Raw genomic sequence first — 17,698 nt, forward strand, 5'->3', positions numbered from 1 at the left:
GAAACATCAAGGGTGAGAATCACTGATTGGCTGCCTCCTGCACGCCCCCTATTGGGGGTTGAGCCTGCAACCTGGGCATGTGCCCCAACCGGCCATTGAACCACCAACCTCTTGGTTCTTGGGTCAGCGCTCAACCAGGTGAGCCCCCTTCTCTCTCCAGCTGCTCTTTGGGGCTGAGGTGAGCCTGGACCCTGAGGGGAGAGAGCTGCAGCCTGAAGCTTTACCTGAGTCTTGGCCTGGGCCGGGAGGAGCTTGGAGACATCACTGGTGGATAATGAGATGCGCCTCTCCCTGCGAGATCACAGAAATATGGCTTTTATAGACAAGAAAGCGTTTGGATGTATTTTTCGTGGTTGTAACTGGAGGGTAATTCTATTGGCATCTAGTGGGTAGAGACTGGGGATGCTGCTCTGTACCCCGCAGTGCTAGCCCCAGGTGCGGCCCTAACAGAAGCCTGCCTCCACTTCACTCTTCTTTCCTCCCGCCCAGTGGGCCTCTGGGACAAGGGTCTGGTCCTGGAGTCACCTATATTTAGGTATAGGGTCAGGCAGGGCATGCTGAGAGCGGGGTGCTTCTCTCACAGCTCCTGAGCAAGTGCAGTGACCCCATTTACTGATGAGGAAACTGAGGCCCAGGTGGGGTGGGGAGTGGGGTCCCTGACCGGAGGGGCCTCGTCCCTGGAGGCCAGGCATGTTTTGAGTGAACATAGCTTATTTCCATGGGAAACCCAGGGTTCTGGGTTTTGTCAGGCAGCCTCAGGCAGGTGCCTCATCCTTGCCAGACCCCTCTCCCTCCTTCCTCAGGGCCTCACACACCTGGTGTCAGCTCTTGGACATGGAGCTGCTCATGTATTTTGGGGACACCTACACCCCACAGTGCACAGGGTGGCCCCACCCAGAGAATAAGCGGGCCCCAGATACTGTCGTGTGCAGCTGGTCCTGTTGCCAGACCTTTGGCCGCGAGTCCCCTGCCCTGCCTGCCCACCGTGATAGGACAAAGGAGGGTGCGGGGCTTACTCTGTGGCTGTGAGGGAGGTCCCTGTGACCCGGTGCCGCTCGCTAAGGTCCAGGGACTGGCTCAGCATAGCGCTGGGGCCAGTAGCCATCAAGTTCTTGCCTCGCCACAGCTCCACGGCACTGGCCAGCCGCTCGGCGACTGGTTCACGGTACCGCTGAATCTGGGTGGAGCTTCCAGGGCTCAAAGGCCTGTCCTGAGCCCTGGGGCCACCACTCGGCTTGCTCTTGTCCTGGGGCTTCTCGGGGGTGGTGACGGGGGCCAGTGTGCTGACCCCACTGTCCAGAGCCAGGCTGGTGGGCCGTTCCACGCAGTCCTGAGGTGTCCGCGGGGTTTCCCCGGGCACATGGCAGGCTGGCAAGGCTGGAGGAGGCGCCCCGGGCTGATTTTCAGGAGCAGGGCTCTCGGCCTCCGCCCCTGTGTCTGCGAGGGCTTCATCCTCCCTGCTCTCCTTTCTGTCCTGGGGGAGGCGCTCCTCCTGCTCGGGGGAGGCCGAAGGTTCCCCAAGGGCGCTCTCGTCCTTACAAGACTGCATGTGCTTGTTCTGGAGTTCCACGTGCTCCAGTCCTCTCTGCCGCCGGGACTCGCGCTTCTCCCGGCTGCTGGGCACTTTCTCGTGACTTTCAGGGGGCGTTTTCTGGGATAAGGGGACCTTCTCTGGGCTGGGGCTCTCCTCAGGGTGGACGCTCTCCGCAGGGGGCCCGTGGCTCAGCCACACCTCGGGCTCCAGCGGCGAATGCTCGCCGTCCTCCGGTGGTTCTTGGCTGGGCCCACCCTCAGCAGTTTCTTCCCTTGAGGCCTGCTGGGCTTCCCTCTCCTCTTCCGCCTTCTGCTTCTCTGCGACCATCTGGCGGAAGCTGATGTGAGGAGAGTAAAGGGGGTGGGTTCAGGAACTACCATACTCGCAGCCCCCAGAATCCACCCGGTTTGTCGGGGGCCTCCGAGCCACACTTTGGTGGGACCCCCGTGCTGCTTGCATGCTGGCCAGCCAGGCACAGCCTCTGGCCCTAGAGAGGCTTCCAGAAAGGCGGAACCTCCTCAGCTAGAATAGGGGGATTGGGGAGTGGCCCTGTCCTCATGGCCGTCCCAGCCCCAGGTTTGCCTGGCTAGCTCAGGGGTACCTTTGTTGTGGGGGAGGCCTGTTAAGAAACCCCTGAACTCCTTTGGAGCCCCGGCCTGGTGGACACCCAAGCTGCATGTGTACGGTGTGGTAGGAGGGGAGCCCAGGGTGGCCTGAACCCCCCGATTCCAGGTGCTCCAGATGGGCCTGGGTGAGCAGGTGCAGATGTCTCTGGTGGTGACCAAATGCAGCGGATGGTGACTTGGGGCTTTGCCGTCAGCACCACCCTCCAGCCCTAGAATGTCTCTCTGGGACTTGTGTCCAGATGGCTGGATCCCACCAGTCCCTCCCTACCCTCCCTGCATTCAGAATGGTATTCTGACAGCTCTACCTGTATCTCAGGCAACTTTAGGGTGAGTGAACTTTCTGGCTTCTGGAACATTCTGTGGGGAGGGCCCTGTTCTGCTCACCTCTTGCGCTGCAGGTGCCCCCGGCAGAGGCCCTGCAGGCGGATGATGCTCTGTCTCTGGCGCCGGTAAGCTGCCCGATGCCGGTAGCCCCTCCACGTGGCCTGGAGGTATATGGCTGCCTGTGTCCGCTCCAGAGCCCGTCGGACGCGGTAGGACCGCCAGCAGGCCTGAGAGCAGGGCAGGTGTTCAGGGGCCAGGTGTGAGCCAGCCTGGCCAGCCCCACACCTGGGCCCTTCGGCCTCTGCGATACCTGGATGGTAACGGCCGCCCGCCGCATCTGTAGGAAGTGCCGGCGTTCCAGCACCATCCGGAACCAGCTCTGCAGGAGCAGGATCTTCCGGACGACCTCCCGGTGCAGTGTTTCCTGCAGGGCCTGCCGCTCCGTCTCCTTCAGGAAAACCTGGGTAGGGGATGGGGGTGGGGATAGGAGCCGTCAGAACCCGAGTCTAGGAGGTTTGCACAGCCACCTCGAGAGTGAGTGCTGACTGACCTGACCAAGGGGAGTGCTTTTTGAAATGTACGGAGATGCAATTCCTGTCACATGAAATTCAGTGCATTTAGAACATTCACGGTGCTGTGCACCATCGCCTCTACCAGGTCCAGAACATGTCTTCACTCCAAAAGGAGACCCTGTCCCAGTGAGCAGTCACTCCCCATTCCTCCTCCCACAGGCCCTGGCACCTGCTCATCTGCTTTCTGTCTTTCTGGATTTGCTTCTTCTAGCTATTTCGTCTAAATAGAATCACAAACTATGTGGCCTTTTGTGTCTGGCTTCTTTCGCTCAGTATGAGGTTTCCAAGGAATCGGGGCCGAGGAATATTCCGCTGTGTGGATGAACACTGTGTTCACACATCCACCAGTTCATGGATATTTGGGCTGTTTCTACCTTTTGGCGACTGTGACTAATGCTGCTATGAAATGTACAGTACTTGTCTGAATGCCTGCTTTTAGTCTTTCTGGGTCACTATCTAGAATTGGAATTGCTGGGTCACATGTGCTGGGGAGCCATGAGGGATTCTGCACAACAGGGAGGTGAGCTTGGCACTTGTTGGACAAGAAGCAAGTCACATACATCCAGAGGTGGAGACGGTTTCTGGAGGGAAGACGAGTGAAGGGAACCTGCCAGATGCTACAGTGGTTGCTGCCAGCCCTTGAACACCCCGTGGAATGCTGTGATGGTCTGTAGCCTCCACGTGAGGAGGCCTGATGCTGGCGCCCCGCCCCATGGTACTCCCTCGGCTTCCAGGATGCCCGGGCATCATGCCTCAGCAGAGGCCTCTATTTCCCAGTGTGTGACCCAGGGTTGTGGGAGGACCCTGTATGACGGAAGGCGGGGGGACGCTGACCTTGGTCTTTCCGATCTGGTAGCTCCTCTTGTCGACGTTCATCTTCTCCAGCAGGGCAGAGATGACCTCCCTGCAGGGCTGGGCGTTCTTGGGCAGCAGCACCTGGAACTGCTCTATGAAATCCTGGGTGATTTAGGCAGAGAGGGGAGAATCCGAGTGAGCACCACCAACAGGTATGGCAGTTCCCTCATCAAGCGGTTCCCGAAGCCGAAGCTTAGTTTGACGTAAATGGTATTGAAGCTAAAATCGTGGCGTTTCTGAAATCGTCTGAAACCTAAGAAAGCCTGTCGCAGACACAGAGCACTGGTCTTTCAGTCCGCTCTGCGTGGCCATGGAGGGCCTGCTCGGTGCTGCTATGGTTGGGGGAGTGCCCAGGAGACGGGCCACCTCAGGGAGGACTCAGTCTACGGCTCAGTAGAGGGCTGGACCGTAACTGGAGGCACATGCTTTTTAGGAGAACAATTATGTTAAATTTCAAGAGCCAATCATTAGTAAAACACACTAGCAGTTTCTCCCTTTTCTGTAATTTTGCCTTTCCCATTTATAAGGTTAGAAAAATCATACTTTCATTCTGTGGATAAGAAAAGAGAGGCACTCCATGATGAAGTCACGTCCCCACAGCCCCGCGGGTGAGTCTGAACAGAGACCAGGTATTGCCACTTCTGGCTCTGGGGCCACTGCTCACTCCAGCACCTCACAACTGGTGTCAGCTAGCATAACGAACCTGAGGTTTTCAACCTGGGCCATGCTGACCCGTGGGGACATTGGTGATGTCTAGAGACATGTTGTCAAACTTGGGGGCAGGGGTGAGTGTGCTACTGGTATTGAGTGGGTGGAGGCAGGGAGGCTGCCCAGCACCCACGGTGCACAGGATGGCTCTACCATAGAGAACGACTCAGTCCCACGTGTCAGGGGAACCACGATTCAGAAACTGCTCTACAATTTGATCTTCACCAACGTGAGGTTACTAATGACCCCTGTGTTTTGAGAATGCCCAGAGAGCCATCTCTGAGGCTGCCATTTCCCTGGGCCTCAGTTTCTGTATCAGGAAAGTAGGAACTGGGCCCTCTAGCTGCTGGTGGGCAGAATAAAAGAGCTGGGTATAAAAGCTGGTAGAAGGTGCTCAATAAAGGGCAGGCCACACGGGGTCTGCTTGTGCAGATCCCTCCTCCTGGCTCGGTCTCACACCTCTGCATCCTTACGGCTTAGCTGGGGCCCGGACACCTCTTCTGAGGAAAGCTGCCCTCCTATGACGGAGCGATCCGGCGGTGCCGGGTGGAGAAGCCCTGGCGTAAATAACCGGATGGGCTCGTGCTCCAGAGCAGGATCCGTCTGGAAGCAGAGGTGGCTGGCCCTCGGCCCTCAGCTGTGTCGTGGGCAGCCACGCTGTCAGCCTACCTGGAATGTGTACTTGGCGCTGTAGCCTGACCTCCGGATCCGCACCGTCTCCAGCATGCCCGTGTAGCGCAGCTGCTGCAGCACCAGCTCCTCGTCGAAGCACAGCTCTTTCTGAAACGGGATGCGAGCAATCAGGGCAGGCGCCTGTGGCCAGATGTCCGAGCCGGCAGCCGGCGGGGGGAGAGGGACTGTGGGACAAGGTCCTGGGGGATTCCAGATACGGACATGGTCCTGGCTGGCCTGGAACTGTCCCTAGTACAGCAGGCATGGGCACCTGAGGATCTGCCTTTCTTTTTTGGAATTAAGGAGTACTCAGGGCACTCATTTTTTTCTCGAAAACCTGGTATCTGATTTGTTCTAATCCTGGTGTTGAGGAGACATATGTCACTCCTTCCTGCCTAATTCAAGGTAATGTGTTGCAAAGAGCCCTTTTCTAGGTGCCCAAACCAAACCTGGGCTGAACCTGTCCTCTGTGCCAGGTGCGTGGGTAAGTACTGAGGATTCTACAGAGGAGAGCATAGCCTGGGGGTGGGCAGCCAGACGCTTGTGTGAAGGGTGGATGCTGCTAAGGTCCCTGTGGGAGGTGTCATAGGAGAGGGGACCCTGGGCTGAGTGCTGAGGTGGAGGGCGGGGAAAGCTGGGTGAAGGCCCAGAGAAGGAGGTGGAGGCTGAGGGGCTGACAAGAGACGTAGGGAGATGCCTGCAGCTACAGGAGCAAGAGGAAGGAGGGAACGATGCTGGCTCAGGGGGCTTCAAGCCCGGAGCTCAGGGGCATGGCCTTCACGCCAATGGGTGTTTTTTGTTTTTTTTAAAAATATATTTTATTGATTTTTTACAGAGAGGAAAGGAGATAGTCAGAAACATCGATGAGAGAGAAACATCGATCAGCTGCCTCCTGCACATCTCCCACTGGGGATGTGCCTGCAACCCAGGTACATGCCCTTGACCGGAACCGAACCTGGGACCTTTCAGTCCGCAGGCCGACCCTCTATCCACTGAGCCAAACCAGTTTGGCTAATGGGTGTTATTTTAAGTGGATGGAATAGCACTGGGGATGGGGTTGTCATGACTGGGTGGGGGATACTGCTTCTGGCATCTGGTGGGCTCTTGGAGGCCAGGGATGCTGCTTAATACCTTAAAACGCACAGGTTAGGCCTCCACCCCCCTCTCCAAGAGCCATCTGCTGGCACAACCCTTGCCCAGAGCAGGTGTTGGGGGAGCATTTCCCGGGTTGCCCGAAGCTGAAGTAAGAATCCCTGATGGAAGAAGGAGGTCATACTCTGTTGCCAGAGGATGGGGGTAGGGGTGAGGGGAGGAGAAGACCTTCTCTGAGACACCACTGAAGAACTGAAAGGCAGGAAGGGAGAGGAGGAGAGGAAGCCATGGCACCCGGCAGGGAGAAGCTGGGCTCTGGATGTCAGTGGAGCATCCCAGGAGCAGGGGAGAGCCAGGGTAACAGGAAGAGGAAGGGTAAAGGGTATGGGAGAAGAGAGCCACCAGGGTCCCCTGCCCAGGGGTCACCTGTACCAGAGAGGAAGCCTAGATCCCAATGGCCCCCGGCAAGGTCCCAGTGGTCCCTGGGGCAAAGGAAGCTGGCATCGACGGCCGAGCCTGCCATCAGAGCCCCACCAAGGCTCTGTCTTTAAAGAAACTTCTGGATGAGCGGCAGGCAGGCTCTGTGCTCCTACTGCACCACCTCAGCCCCTCCCTCAGGCACACTGTGCACTGGCCGCTTTTGGGATGTATCTGAAGAGCATTGAGACCTGTCCCTCCTCCAGCAAGCTTTCTCCGCGGCCCCTTCATGTTCCAGATGACTCCTGCTTGTGGTTGCCCTTGCTGACCGGCCCTCCCGCCCCAAAACCGCCGGTCATGACACTGTTTACAGTTCCCAGAACTTAGGTGAACACTTGGTTCCTTGAGGCTTTTCCTGTCCCACCCCCCTTGGCCACCAGACCTCGGCCTTCACCTCCCACAGACACAGGAGCCCCTCACCTTCTCAGCGTTGGAGCGGATGCAGCGGATAAAGAAGGGCTCCGCCTTGCCCAGCGCCTCCAGGAGCTTGTTAAGGGATGTCTGGGGAAAGGGGAACAAGGGATTTAGCTGAGCCCCCGGAGGCATGCCTCCCAGTGAGAGGGGATCCAGGTCACCTGCCTGCATCACCACGGGAGTCCGTGCTGACGTGAGACATGGGAGGTCACAGCTGGACATTCTGACCAGAGACTGCGCCACTCTGGGGAGCCCCTGAGGGAGTTGTGGGGTCCCTGTGCCCGCCACCTTCCTAGGGTCATCCAGCTCTTTGCTTCAGGTAGAAGTGGAGAGGGGACTAGACAAACTCCTTCTGGGGATTTAAACATGTGTCAGCCTCAGAAGGGAACACATATGCAGTGATTTTGGTCTCTGGTCTGCTGTTCCCACAAAGAATTTGTGGGAGCTCTTCCATGAGGTAATTGTAAAAACGCCGAGGTGGGAACAGAAGACTCAGATTGAGAAAAGAGAGAAGGAATAAAAAAAACCTAATGGTGAGGGTCAGCAGCCATTGGACTCCCCACAAAGGTGTCCTGATGTCTCCTGACAGCCAGGGAATAAAAGGAAAACATGAGCTAAGGGCACAGCTCAGTGGTTACATTAACTCACATACTGACTCATGATATTTTTTAACCTTTTCTGTCTTCCCTGGGGTATTTGGTAACATCTGGAGACTTTTCGGTTGTGTGACGACGGGAGGACGCTACTGGCATCTGGTGGGTGGAGGCCAGTGATGCTGTTCAACATTCCATAGTGCACAGGATGGCCCCGCCCCGCCCCCACCCCCCGGGAGAATGGCCCAGCCCCAGAGGTCCAGCACCGGCAGGGGCGGGAACCCCGGGAGCACGAGTCTGTTCTGGCTGAGCCGGGGAGCCTCGGGCCGCCCACCTGGAACTGGGCGCTGATGCTCGGGGGCTTCTTCTTCTTGTGCAGGTGCAGCAGCGACTTGGTGGTGCGGTCGTGCAGGGTCATGCTGATGATGAGCTTCAGGGACTTGGAGTCCAGCAGGTTCTAGGACGGACACACAGGGTCTGGCCTGCCCTCCTGAGGCCCCAACGGGCACCAGGAGGCACTGATTCTGGAGCCAGGACCATGCTCCCGGGGGTGACAGCTTAGTATTGGTTCCACGACTGTGCTACTGGAAAGTGGGGGCAGGCGGTCCTGGCGGGACTAAATCTGGGCTGTGCCTGTGAATGGCACTGGCGCCAGGAGGGCTGATTACAGCCTCTCTTGCGGCCCAAGTGCCTGGAAGGCCAGGGCCATCACAGCCTCCCGCTAGGCAGACTCTCACTGTTGCCTGACGAGCACCGGCACTGTCTCCTCTGCTGACCAGGCTAGAGGCTGCTCTTACTCGTCTACCAACTTCATGACCGTTCACATGCTGCATGCGGAGACAGAACACCTGGGTGCACGCTGCCCACAGCCAGCTGCTGGGGTCTCGGCTGCCTGGACACGTGCAGCAGGTATTGTGTCTCCTGGAGATGGCTGGTGGCTAAGACCCCTGCTGTGGGTAGGACGAGGGTCTGTTGCCTCCGAGTAGCATAAACTCTGTGGCGGTTCATACTCTGGGCCCCCCTGGACCAGGCTGAACCCGCCTCCTGCTCAGTCCTTCCCCGGCCCCTCAGGCTTCTCCTGGGATTTCCCGCCTTTGTACCACTTGTGCAAACTCTACTTCTAAGAAACCCAACAGGAGGCATTTTGGGGGGCGGGGGTGAGGGGGGAGAAGGAGATGGGGAAAGAAGAAGGAAGTCAGAGAGGTTAAAAGCCAGCCCCCCACCCCCCCAACCCGTCCCCATTTTCTGGAAAATGACATGAGCCAGGTGCTCTAGACAGAAAAAGCAAGGCAGCGTTAGACGGCGCGGCGGGTGTTTACCTTTGGAATGGTCTGCTTTTGTTTGGTACCTTTACTTTTCCTGTCAAAAATATTAAAAATGGTTTTGTGAACAGAAGGAACATGGGGTCTGGACCTGGGTTAGTTCAGCAAGCCACGCCTGGCGGGTTAGACGGAGCGAGAGCAGAGAGAACAGAGTCGAGAAGCACAAGTGCAACGAGGCCACCACCGCTGCCTCCAAGGACCAGGCAGTGCTTCTGCCGGCTCTGCACACGGGCTCCCGGGGGAGCCGGAGAGGCAGGCTGGTAACCCACACGGCAGAGCATGTATCTGCACAGCGCCGGCTACGGGGCAGCTGATGGGTCTCACGAAGTGGTGGGGATCCTCCGAGAGGAGCTTTGAGGGGCCCTGCAAGGCTCGGACGCCTACCAGGTGCCCCAGCTCTATTTGCTACATGTTGGCGAACTTGAAGCAGGCCCGCAGAACCCCTTCTGGACCTCCCGCCTTGCAGAACACTGAAATGGGGCCGGGGAGGCGTGCCATTTGAACTTGTGCTGGCGCCAAGTTAAGAATGAAACCTGATCTTTTGGTGGAGGAAGGAGGGATGGCCCCACACTGTCGGATACTATGGAAACAAAAGAAACATTTTTTTAAAAAAATTGCAGCTTAGCTCGTTTTTTACGACCAGCTGAGGAGTGGGGCCCGATCTGCACAATGCATGGCTGTGAGGGCCTGTGTGTGTCAGGTTTCATCTTCATCTCCATGGGGTGGAATGAGGCCTAATAAAAATGTATTTGGCCCTGACCGGTTTGGCTCAGTGGATAGAGCGTCGGCCTGCGGACTGAAGGGTCCCAGGTTCGATTCCAGTCAAGGGCATGTACCTTGGTTGCAGGCACATCCTCAGTAGGGGGTATGCAGGAGGCAGCTGATCGATGTTTCTCTCTCATCAATGTTTCTGACTCTCTATCCCTCTCCCTTCCTCTCTGTAAAAAAATCAATAAAATATATTTTAAAAATGTATTTGGAAACTGGCTGCCTTGTGGGCACTAGCTGTGCTCTCAGCCAGCCCCAACTGTCTCCCTGGTGCTGTGGGCATGAAAATCATCACCCCCGCTTTGCAGACGAAGGCGGAATGCTTGGAGCACTCGGGCCAGGCGTGAGCAGGAGGGGGTCCAGGCCTAACTTATGCGGCTTCTGGGTCCTTCCTACCACATCGCACTCCTGTCCACAGAATCACATGCCCGACATCTGACAGCTTTTTTGTGAGCTCAGTGGCAAGGAGGGGAAGGAAGCAGGCCGTGGCCTGCGTGTCTGAGGGGAGAGACGTAGACTGTGGGAGGCGCGTTCCTGTGAAGCTGTGCAGGACACGGGGGAGCTGGTGGGGATTTGGCCACAGCAGACACTAGGGCGAGCGTATTACGAGGGCCACTGAGCTGAGCAGCTGCTGGTGTGAGAACAGAACTGAAAGACAGTGCAGCGTTTGCAGCAGCTGATGCAGCGTTATGGGTCCGGGGAGCAGGGGAGGCTGTCGTTGCACTTGTGGGGGTGGCACCCGCAACCTTGGGGGGGACTCACAGGATGAAGGTGCGGGGTTTCTGGAGCCGACTGAGGGACTGGAGAAGCCTACGGGGGTCCTCACCCTGCCAGGGCAATCCTTTGATGGTCTTGATGATTTGGTCATGCAAATCGCTGAGAGCGAAGGGGTAGAGGGGCAGTGACAGAAAGGAAACCAAGTTAGAGCAGTGGGTCCCCCACCTTGGGGTCCCTGGCATGGTCGGGGCTGTCCCCAGGCCACTGGAGCCAGAACATGCACCTGGGGGAGCCTGCTCATGTTGCCTCTCCCTCCACAACCAAGAGGGCGGCAGGGGTTCAGCCAGGAGCTGCCCCCACTCCAGAGGCTCCCCTTCCTCTGAGGGAGTTGAGGCCACTTCCAGCTCACTGGTTTCGCCTATAATTGAAAAAGGCCTCACACTGAAGAGCCTTCTGGAATCTGCAAAAGGTATCAAGGGACTAGAAGGGGGCTTCTCGGAGGAAAGCGGATTAGTTTCTCTCGATGTTTCTGTGGCCACATGTCAGCCTCCTTGTTGCCTTCAAGAGGCCTTAGGAAGAATAAACTGAAATTCACACAGGGGTTCTCAACCGGAGTGGTACTGTCCCCTGTCCTCCCTCTAGGGTACATTTGGTGGCCACAAGGCAGGGGTAAGTATGGGGAGGCCAGGGATGCTGCTCAACGTGACACGCCGGCCACCACCACAGTGAGCAGCACGGAGCAGAGGGCGGGAAACCCTGGCTGCAGGAGCTCTTTACCCCAAAGAGTTCAATCTTATCAGCTTCGTTTTGTTCAATGACCGTGGGTTCAGGTTCAGATCTGAGAGTATGTTCTAGGCCCAAACTCTGGCACCGGCGTGTGACAATGAGAACAACTTAGAGGGGAAACCTAGCACTCTCAAAACAGGTATTTGTGAAGGACGCCTAGGTGACAAACGTCTTTGATAGAGCTTCGGAAGTGAGGAAGCACTGACTACAGAATGAAGACGAGAGGTTCCGGTTTTTGACTCTTTTGCTTTTGTTTTAAATTCCTTATTCCAGTTATTTCAAATGCATGTTTAAGCTCTGGGCAGTTGGCCTGGGAAGACCCCGACCGGCAGCCCCTCGTGTGTTCCATGCACCATGCCCAGCTGGACAGCCTCACTTACCTCCGTTCCCTCACCCTCCAGGGAGGCACAGAGGGCAAAGACAACAGAGCGGTCACGTTCACTTCCACACCCTGAGCAGTCAGTGCAGCGGCCGGGACTCTGGACAAGGCCTGTGACTTCCGTCTGTACCCCCCTAACTTGATTAAATATGGTGAGAGTGCCCTGGTCAGAGTGCCCTGTGGCTCACCAAGCCCCTCTCCCCTGGCCCTGGACGCTGCACTGAGAGCCTAGGGACCAGCTCCTCTGTTGTGCCTCCCTGGTCTTGGGTTTGAAGGCCCTTGCTCTACTTACTTCTTGCTTTCATAGAAAGCAAAGATGTCCTCAAAAGCGTTAATATCGAACTCCTCAGAGCCATCAATTGAGAAATCTAGCATTGAGCAGCTGAAAGGGAGAGTCTGTATGAACTGAAGCACTTGAGGGGCGGGACCCACAGCCCGGGGGCCAGGCCCTGGGGAGACTGACACTGCAGAGACTGCCAGTCAGGGGCCACCGGTCAGTCTTTGCAGGAAAACAAACCAACCAACCAACCAACCAACCAAAAAATACCTATAAGCAAAGGGGGGAGGGTAATGTGATTTTATCTTATCCTCTTTTGGATGAAAAGCCGATTTAAAAATGCACCTTTATAAAAGCAGGGAAACGATACACTACGCTTCCAGACAAATGACATTAGTCACCCAGTTGCTAGTTCTACCTTCACACACACACTTTTATGTATCTCTTAAAGTTATTACAAAGGGCACAAAAATAACATTTTGATGTTTGAAAATGTAGTGATTCGTGCTTTGGGGATTGATGTTCAGGGACTTGGTTGCCCCAGAGCCGGGCACGTGCTGCCCACTGCTGGCATACCCCGCCTCCTTGTCCGGCTACACAGCACCCCCTTCTGGCTTTGTCATTGCCTCAGTCATGTGTCTGGTGTGGCCTTTTTCACCCCACCTTTCTGGGAGCACATGCCTGATCACTCTTCCGCTTGGTACAAACTGGGGAATGTGAAGGGCCTTGGGTCATCCTAAGTGGCCACAAAATAGCCCACCTCATCTCAGGTGCAGAAAAGAGGTATCGGCGTTTCTGACTGTGAATGAAGTATTGTAGCATCTGCTTTCAGGACAGCCTGGCCGGGCTGAGGGAGGAAGTGCTTTTAAATCAAGCCTGTGGATCTGAGGGAGCGTGGCTCCTTGACCCCACCCACCACCTGCCACAACCCAACCATGGGAAGGATTCTTTGTAAACTGAGCCATCTCACATCTAAAGCAGATGGCCCGGGTGCAGAAAAGTGGCAGCCAGGTGCTGTTTGCTTCTGGGTCTCTTTGGTTCAAGCAGTTGCCGGGTAAGGGCAACCCCAACCTGGGTTCGGGGTGTGGGGTTTCTGTCTTAAAAACGCTGCTGTCTACCAGCTTCGGTTGGGACAGATGAAGGTCATGCTCACCGGTATAGCTTTTCCGAGGGGGTGGTGGCTCCTCTATGCAGCTCCCCCAGGTGACTTCGGGTGCCAGGGCTGCACAGATTTGCTGGGGACACAGATAAGATCGAGTCGGGGATGTGGGGTTACCTGGAGCTTGAAGGCCTTCATCTTTGCGAGGAGGCTGACGTCCTGACCTGAACTCATCTTAATAAAATAGCCTGATACTCGAATGTGGGCAGAGTAGGGAACTGTGAAGTGTCTGATCTCCAAACAACAACCACTTATTCCTATTTCTCATAAAGGCCTTAAGCTTTTGGTCCCTTTAATCAACGCCCTTCGTGAAACGGAGTCCCAAGGTTGGTGTCTAGAGCCCAGTGGCCCTAAGGGAGCCACTGAACAATGCCGGGCCCCAGGTTGTCAGAGAAAAGCAGGGATGTGCCTTCCTGCCTTGTGAAGGTGATGATGTTACACCTGGCCGAGTTTCTGTCTGGGATGACGGAAGAGCTCTGGAACCAGGCGGTGGTTACACGACACTGTGAATGCGCTGCCTCTGAAAGGTGCACCTCAAAAGGGACTCCAAGGGTCCCCCTCTTGAAGGTGACATGGACCCTCCTCTTACCACCAGCCTTCTCGGCCCGCTCGGCTCGCAGGCGTCCGGCCTCCCGGAGCACGGCCATGGCGCGGATGGCGGCCCGGAGCATGGCCCAGCGGAACACAGCCACCGGGTCCATGCCGATGAGCTCCCGCACGTAGGAGCTGTCACTGCCCCGCAGAAGTGCCACGATGTCTGGCCGCATGTAGTCCATGTTCTTCTCCCGGAAGTCCTGGTGGGAAAGAGGCAGGCAGTCACTCACTGGTGCTAGAACAGGGAGGGCTGGTGAGGGTGGGGGGCCCTTTGTAAGAGAGAGTGGTTTCTGCCTGTGGAGCGGAGATTCAGGGGTCGGGTCTGAGCATCCTGGTGCCTGGCCCAGAGTGATCGAGCGGAAGGGAATGGGCTAAGCAAGCACCAGAGAGAAGGGGCCTCCAGGTCACCCACGTGTTCCCTTTTCCACCTCTGGGCCCGACTCGTACCTTAATCTGATATTTCACCTTCCCTGCGAAGTGCTGAATGATGAATGCTGGCTCCATGATGGGGGTGCCGAGGAAGTACCTGTTGTCTTCGTGCTGCTGTTTGAACTTGGCCAGCAGAGTCTGGCTCGTGGCATGGGGAAAGCTGGGAAGATGGGAAATTGTGAGCTGGAAGAACGGTGGCTGATCACCTGCTCTGCATGGCAGGTTGCAGGTCCTTTGACACGGAGGTGGGTGGGCAGACAGGTGCTTGGGTTGCCCTGAGTGTTGAGGTTTAGGGCCAGGAACCAGCTGCTGCTATGAAGGGGCCGAGGGCGAAAGAACGCACTCAGGGCTGTGGCGTGAGCTCAGAGCAGGGCAGAGCTGTGAGACTGGGACTTGGACCTACCTCGGGCAGCTCCCAGGAGTGATCCCAGGACAGAGTGACTCTGGCCCCGGGTCCTCTGAGCCTGGATGCTGTGTCTTGGAGAGGGTCTTGCCTGGGCTCCCGTTAGAGGGAGGAGAGTGGGAGCAGAATAAGGAACCCACTGTACCTGGCCATATGTGCCCCCCAGGAAGGATATGCCACAGCCAGCTTTGGCATGCCCTGCCTGTGCGCCTCCAGCCTTGCTGAAAACACAGTAGTAAAACATACCTTTGAATCCCCAATGCCTACTGCTTAAGAGGAAGATTCTATAGCTATGAAGCACATCATTTCTAGGTATGGACAGTGAGGGACCCGTTCGTGTAGTCATCTGGATAAATAATACTTTTGTTGTTGTTAATCATTACCCAAGGATATTTCCTCCCCCATTGATTTTTAGAGAGAGTGGAAGGGATGGGGAGAGACACACAGAGAGAAACATTGATGTGACAGAGGCACATCGATTGGTTGCCTCATGTACGTGCCCTGACTGGGGCCAGGGATCCAGCCTGCAACCAAGGTACATGCCCTTGACTGGAATCGAACCTGGGACCCTTTAGTCCACAGGTTGATGTTCTAACCACTGAGAAAACCAGCTAGGGCTGGGCAAATACTTTAATGCACTGTTTTAGAAAATCCAAATCAATATAAAAATGAAATCCTTGATAAACCAAAATGAGCAGATTTTAAACAAAGACAGATCTGACCTGGTGGGCCTGGTCTTGCCTCCCACGCTTCCCCGACACGCAGGGCTGGGACCATGTAGCTAGCCCTTCCTAGCACCCTGCCCTTTCTCTTATCTGAAGGTTCTCCCTTTGAGTTCCAGTGTGAATGAACCTGTCTGTCCCCATCCTGGATGGAGACCTGGTGTGAGGCAGGAGGTGAGCCTAATTTTTCCAGCCCCACAGAGGCCTCAGCAACACACAAGGGCCCAATAAAGAGGTGTGATAAAAAGACGTGTCCTCATACCTGGGAGCTATGAATGTGACCTTCTTTGGAATTAGGGTCTTTGTAGATGCAGTTAAGTTAAAATGAGGTCATGAGGGTGGGCTGGGCACTAATTCAAATGACTGTGGTCTTTATAAGAAGAGGAGACGAGACACTGACAGGCAGGAGATGGTGATGTGACCACAGTGTTGGAGATGGGGGTGATGCAGCCGAACACCAAGGGTATCTGGGGCTGCTAGATGCTGGAAAGAGGCAGGAAGTGTTTGCCCCTAGAGCAGTGGTTCTCAACCTTCCTAATGCCACGACCCTTTAATACAGTTCCTCATGTTGTGGGCCCCCCCAGCCATAAAATTATTTTCGCTGCTACTTCAAACTGTAATGTTGCTACTGTGATGAATCGTAATGTAAATATCTGATATGCAGGATGTATTTAGGCGACCCTTGTGAAAGGTTCATTCGACCCCCAAAGGGGTCACGACCCACAGCTTGAGAATCGCTGCCCTAGAGCCTTTGGAGGGAGAGCGGCCCTGTCAACATCTTGATTTCAGCCCTTTGACACTGATTTTGGACTTCTGGCCTCTAGAACCACGAGAGAATACATTGCTGTTGTTTTAAGCCACCCTTTCTGTGGTCATTCATTATAGCAGCTGCAGGAAACTAATTCAATTGGTGAATTTTAGTGACTGTGACTTCAGTGACTGCAGCTGGGTGACCAAGCACGAGGCACCTCATAAATATCCCTTCCAGCTGCCAGTGCCTACGTGACAAGGGGCCAGGCTCTGCGGAGAGTAGGCGCCTGGGCCCCGATTCCACATGCTGCCCTTTGCAAGGATGCACCAAGCCCGTTCCCATTTTCCACCATCCTGTCCCAAGGACTCGTGGGCGGGCGGGTTTCAGTGATTGCATGTGCTAATTTCCATGGTGAACGGGACATGCATTTTGCAAATGTGAGGTCAAGATTTATGGCCAAATGAGTCTGAGAAACTCAGAAGCTCTTGGGCTGTTCGGCTTTGGGGTAAGGCTCTGGGGGCTGGGGAACTGGACTGAGTGGCCGGGTTTGTGGACACACCGGGACGTGGACACTCACTTGCTCTCTTCATCCAGCAGATAGAAGAGGCCGGTGGGCTTCTTGCTGATCAGGTGGATGCAGCCGACGTTGTCCGTGTAGTCAATGTTGTGCCATGAGATCCCTTCGCTCTGGTACTCCTCCTGCAGGGTTTGGGAGGGGCATCCGTAAGTTCATTATTTCATGGCCAATTTTTACATAAAAACATGTTATACAAGGGTGGGCAATAGTAGGTTTACAGCTGTGAGTGCACTGTCCCATTGAGTTAATAAAGCTATTGTAATCATCATAATCTGCATGTGTTTTTCCACGAGCAACTGTAAACCGACTTTTGCCCACCCCTGAATTTATATATGCGTGCACATATCTACCAGATGTACCGGTTAATAATGGCAGATTTTGTAATCAAAGAAAACACGATAATTTCAAGAGAAACATCAAAAATGCTTTCTTCTAAGTAATGTCCATCGCTAGCTACACATTTTCCTCATCTTTCAGGTAATTTGTGGATACCGTCCCAATAGAACTTTTCTTGTTTTGAGGCAAACCACTTATCGAGACCCAATGTTCCACTTCTTCATATGTTTTGAAGTGCTGTTCAGAAAGTGCGTGTGCCATTGATTGGAACAAGTGGTGATCTGAAGGAGCAAGGTCTGGTGAATACGGCGGGTGGGTTAATACTTCCCAGGCAAGATCTTTCAACGTGTCTTTAACTGGTTTTGAAGTGTGTGATGGTGCGTCATAATGAAGCAAAATTACTTTGCCATGTCTTCTGGCACATTCTGGTCGTTTCACGATCAAAGCGTAGTTCAAAATGATTATTTGTTGGCAGTAGTGATCAATATTAACAGTTTCACCTGGTTTTAGAAGCTCATAATACGCCACACCTTCCTGATTCCACCAAACGCAGAGCATTGTTTTCTTTCCGAAGCGATTTGGCCTTGCAGTCGATGTTGATGGTTGACCTA

At 55.2% G+C, this 17,698-nt stretch overlaps 1 protein-coding gene across 8 annotated transcripts in view; it reads right to left on the bottom strand.

The window, feature by feature from the left end:
• Nucleotides 1–17,698, bottom strand: part of MYO9B (myosin IXB) — an 83,768-nt gene that overhangs the window by 14,764 nt on the left and 51,306 nt on the right. For 4 of the 8 annotated variants that reach the window (XM_006768431.2, XM_015567001.1, XM_015567000.1 and 1 more), the window contains 14 exons: nucleotides 16,752–16,873; nucleotides 14,317–14,458; nucleotides 13,865–14,069; nucleotides 13,270–13,351; nucleotides 10,720–10,833; nucleotides 9,187–9,226; nucleotides 8,202–8,324; nucleotides 7,281–7,361; nucleotides 5,289–5,399; nucleotides 3,891–4,013; nucleotides 2,795–2,944; nucleotides 2,545–2,711; nucleotides 1,017–1,871; nucleotides 225–291 (listed from right to left, as the gene is read on the bottom strand). In XM_006768431.2, the coding sequence (XP_006768494.1) occupies nucleotides 225–291; nucleotides 1,017–1,871; nucleotides 2,545–2,711; nucleotides 2,795–2,944; nucleotides 3,891–4,013; nucleotides 5,289–5,399; nucleotides 7,281–7,361; nucleotides 8,202–8,324; nucleotides 9,187–9,226; nucleotides 10,720–10,833; nucleotides 13,270–13,351; nucleotides 13,865–14,069; nucleotides 14,317–14,458; nucleotides 16,752–16,873 (2,382 nt within the window). Of the gene's footprint in view, nucleotides 1–224; nucleotides 292–1,016; nucleotides 1,872–2,544; nucleotides 2,712–2,794; nucleotides 2,945–3,890; nucleotides 4,014–5,288; nucleotides 5,400–7,280; nucleotides 7,362–8,201; nucleotides 8,325–9,186; nucleotides 9,227–10,719; nucleotides 10,834–12,131; nucleotides 12,222–13,269; nucleotides 13,352–13,864; nucleotides 14,070–14,316; nucleotides 14,459–16,751; nucleotides 16,874–17,698 lie in introns of all 8 variants that reach the window. The other 4 variants (XM_006768427.2, XM_015566999.1, XM_015567002.1 and 1 more) reach the window with 3 other exon arrangements.

Source organism: Myotis davidii, unplaced genomic scaffold, assembly GCF_000327345.1.
Source record: "Myotis davidii unplaced genomic scaffold, ASM32734v1 scaffold1203, whole genome shotgun sequence".
NCBI classification, from domain to species: Eukaryota; Metazoa; Chordata; class Mammalia; order Chiroptera; family Vespertilionidae; genus Myotis; species Myotis davidii.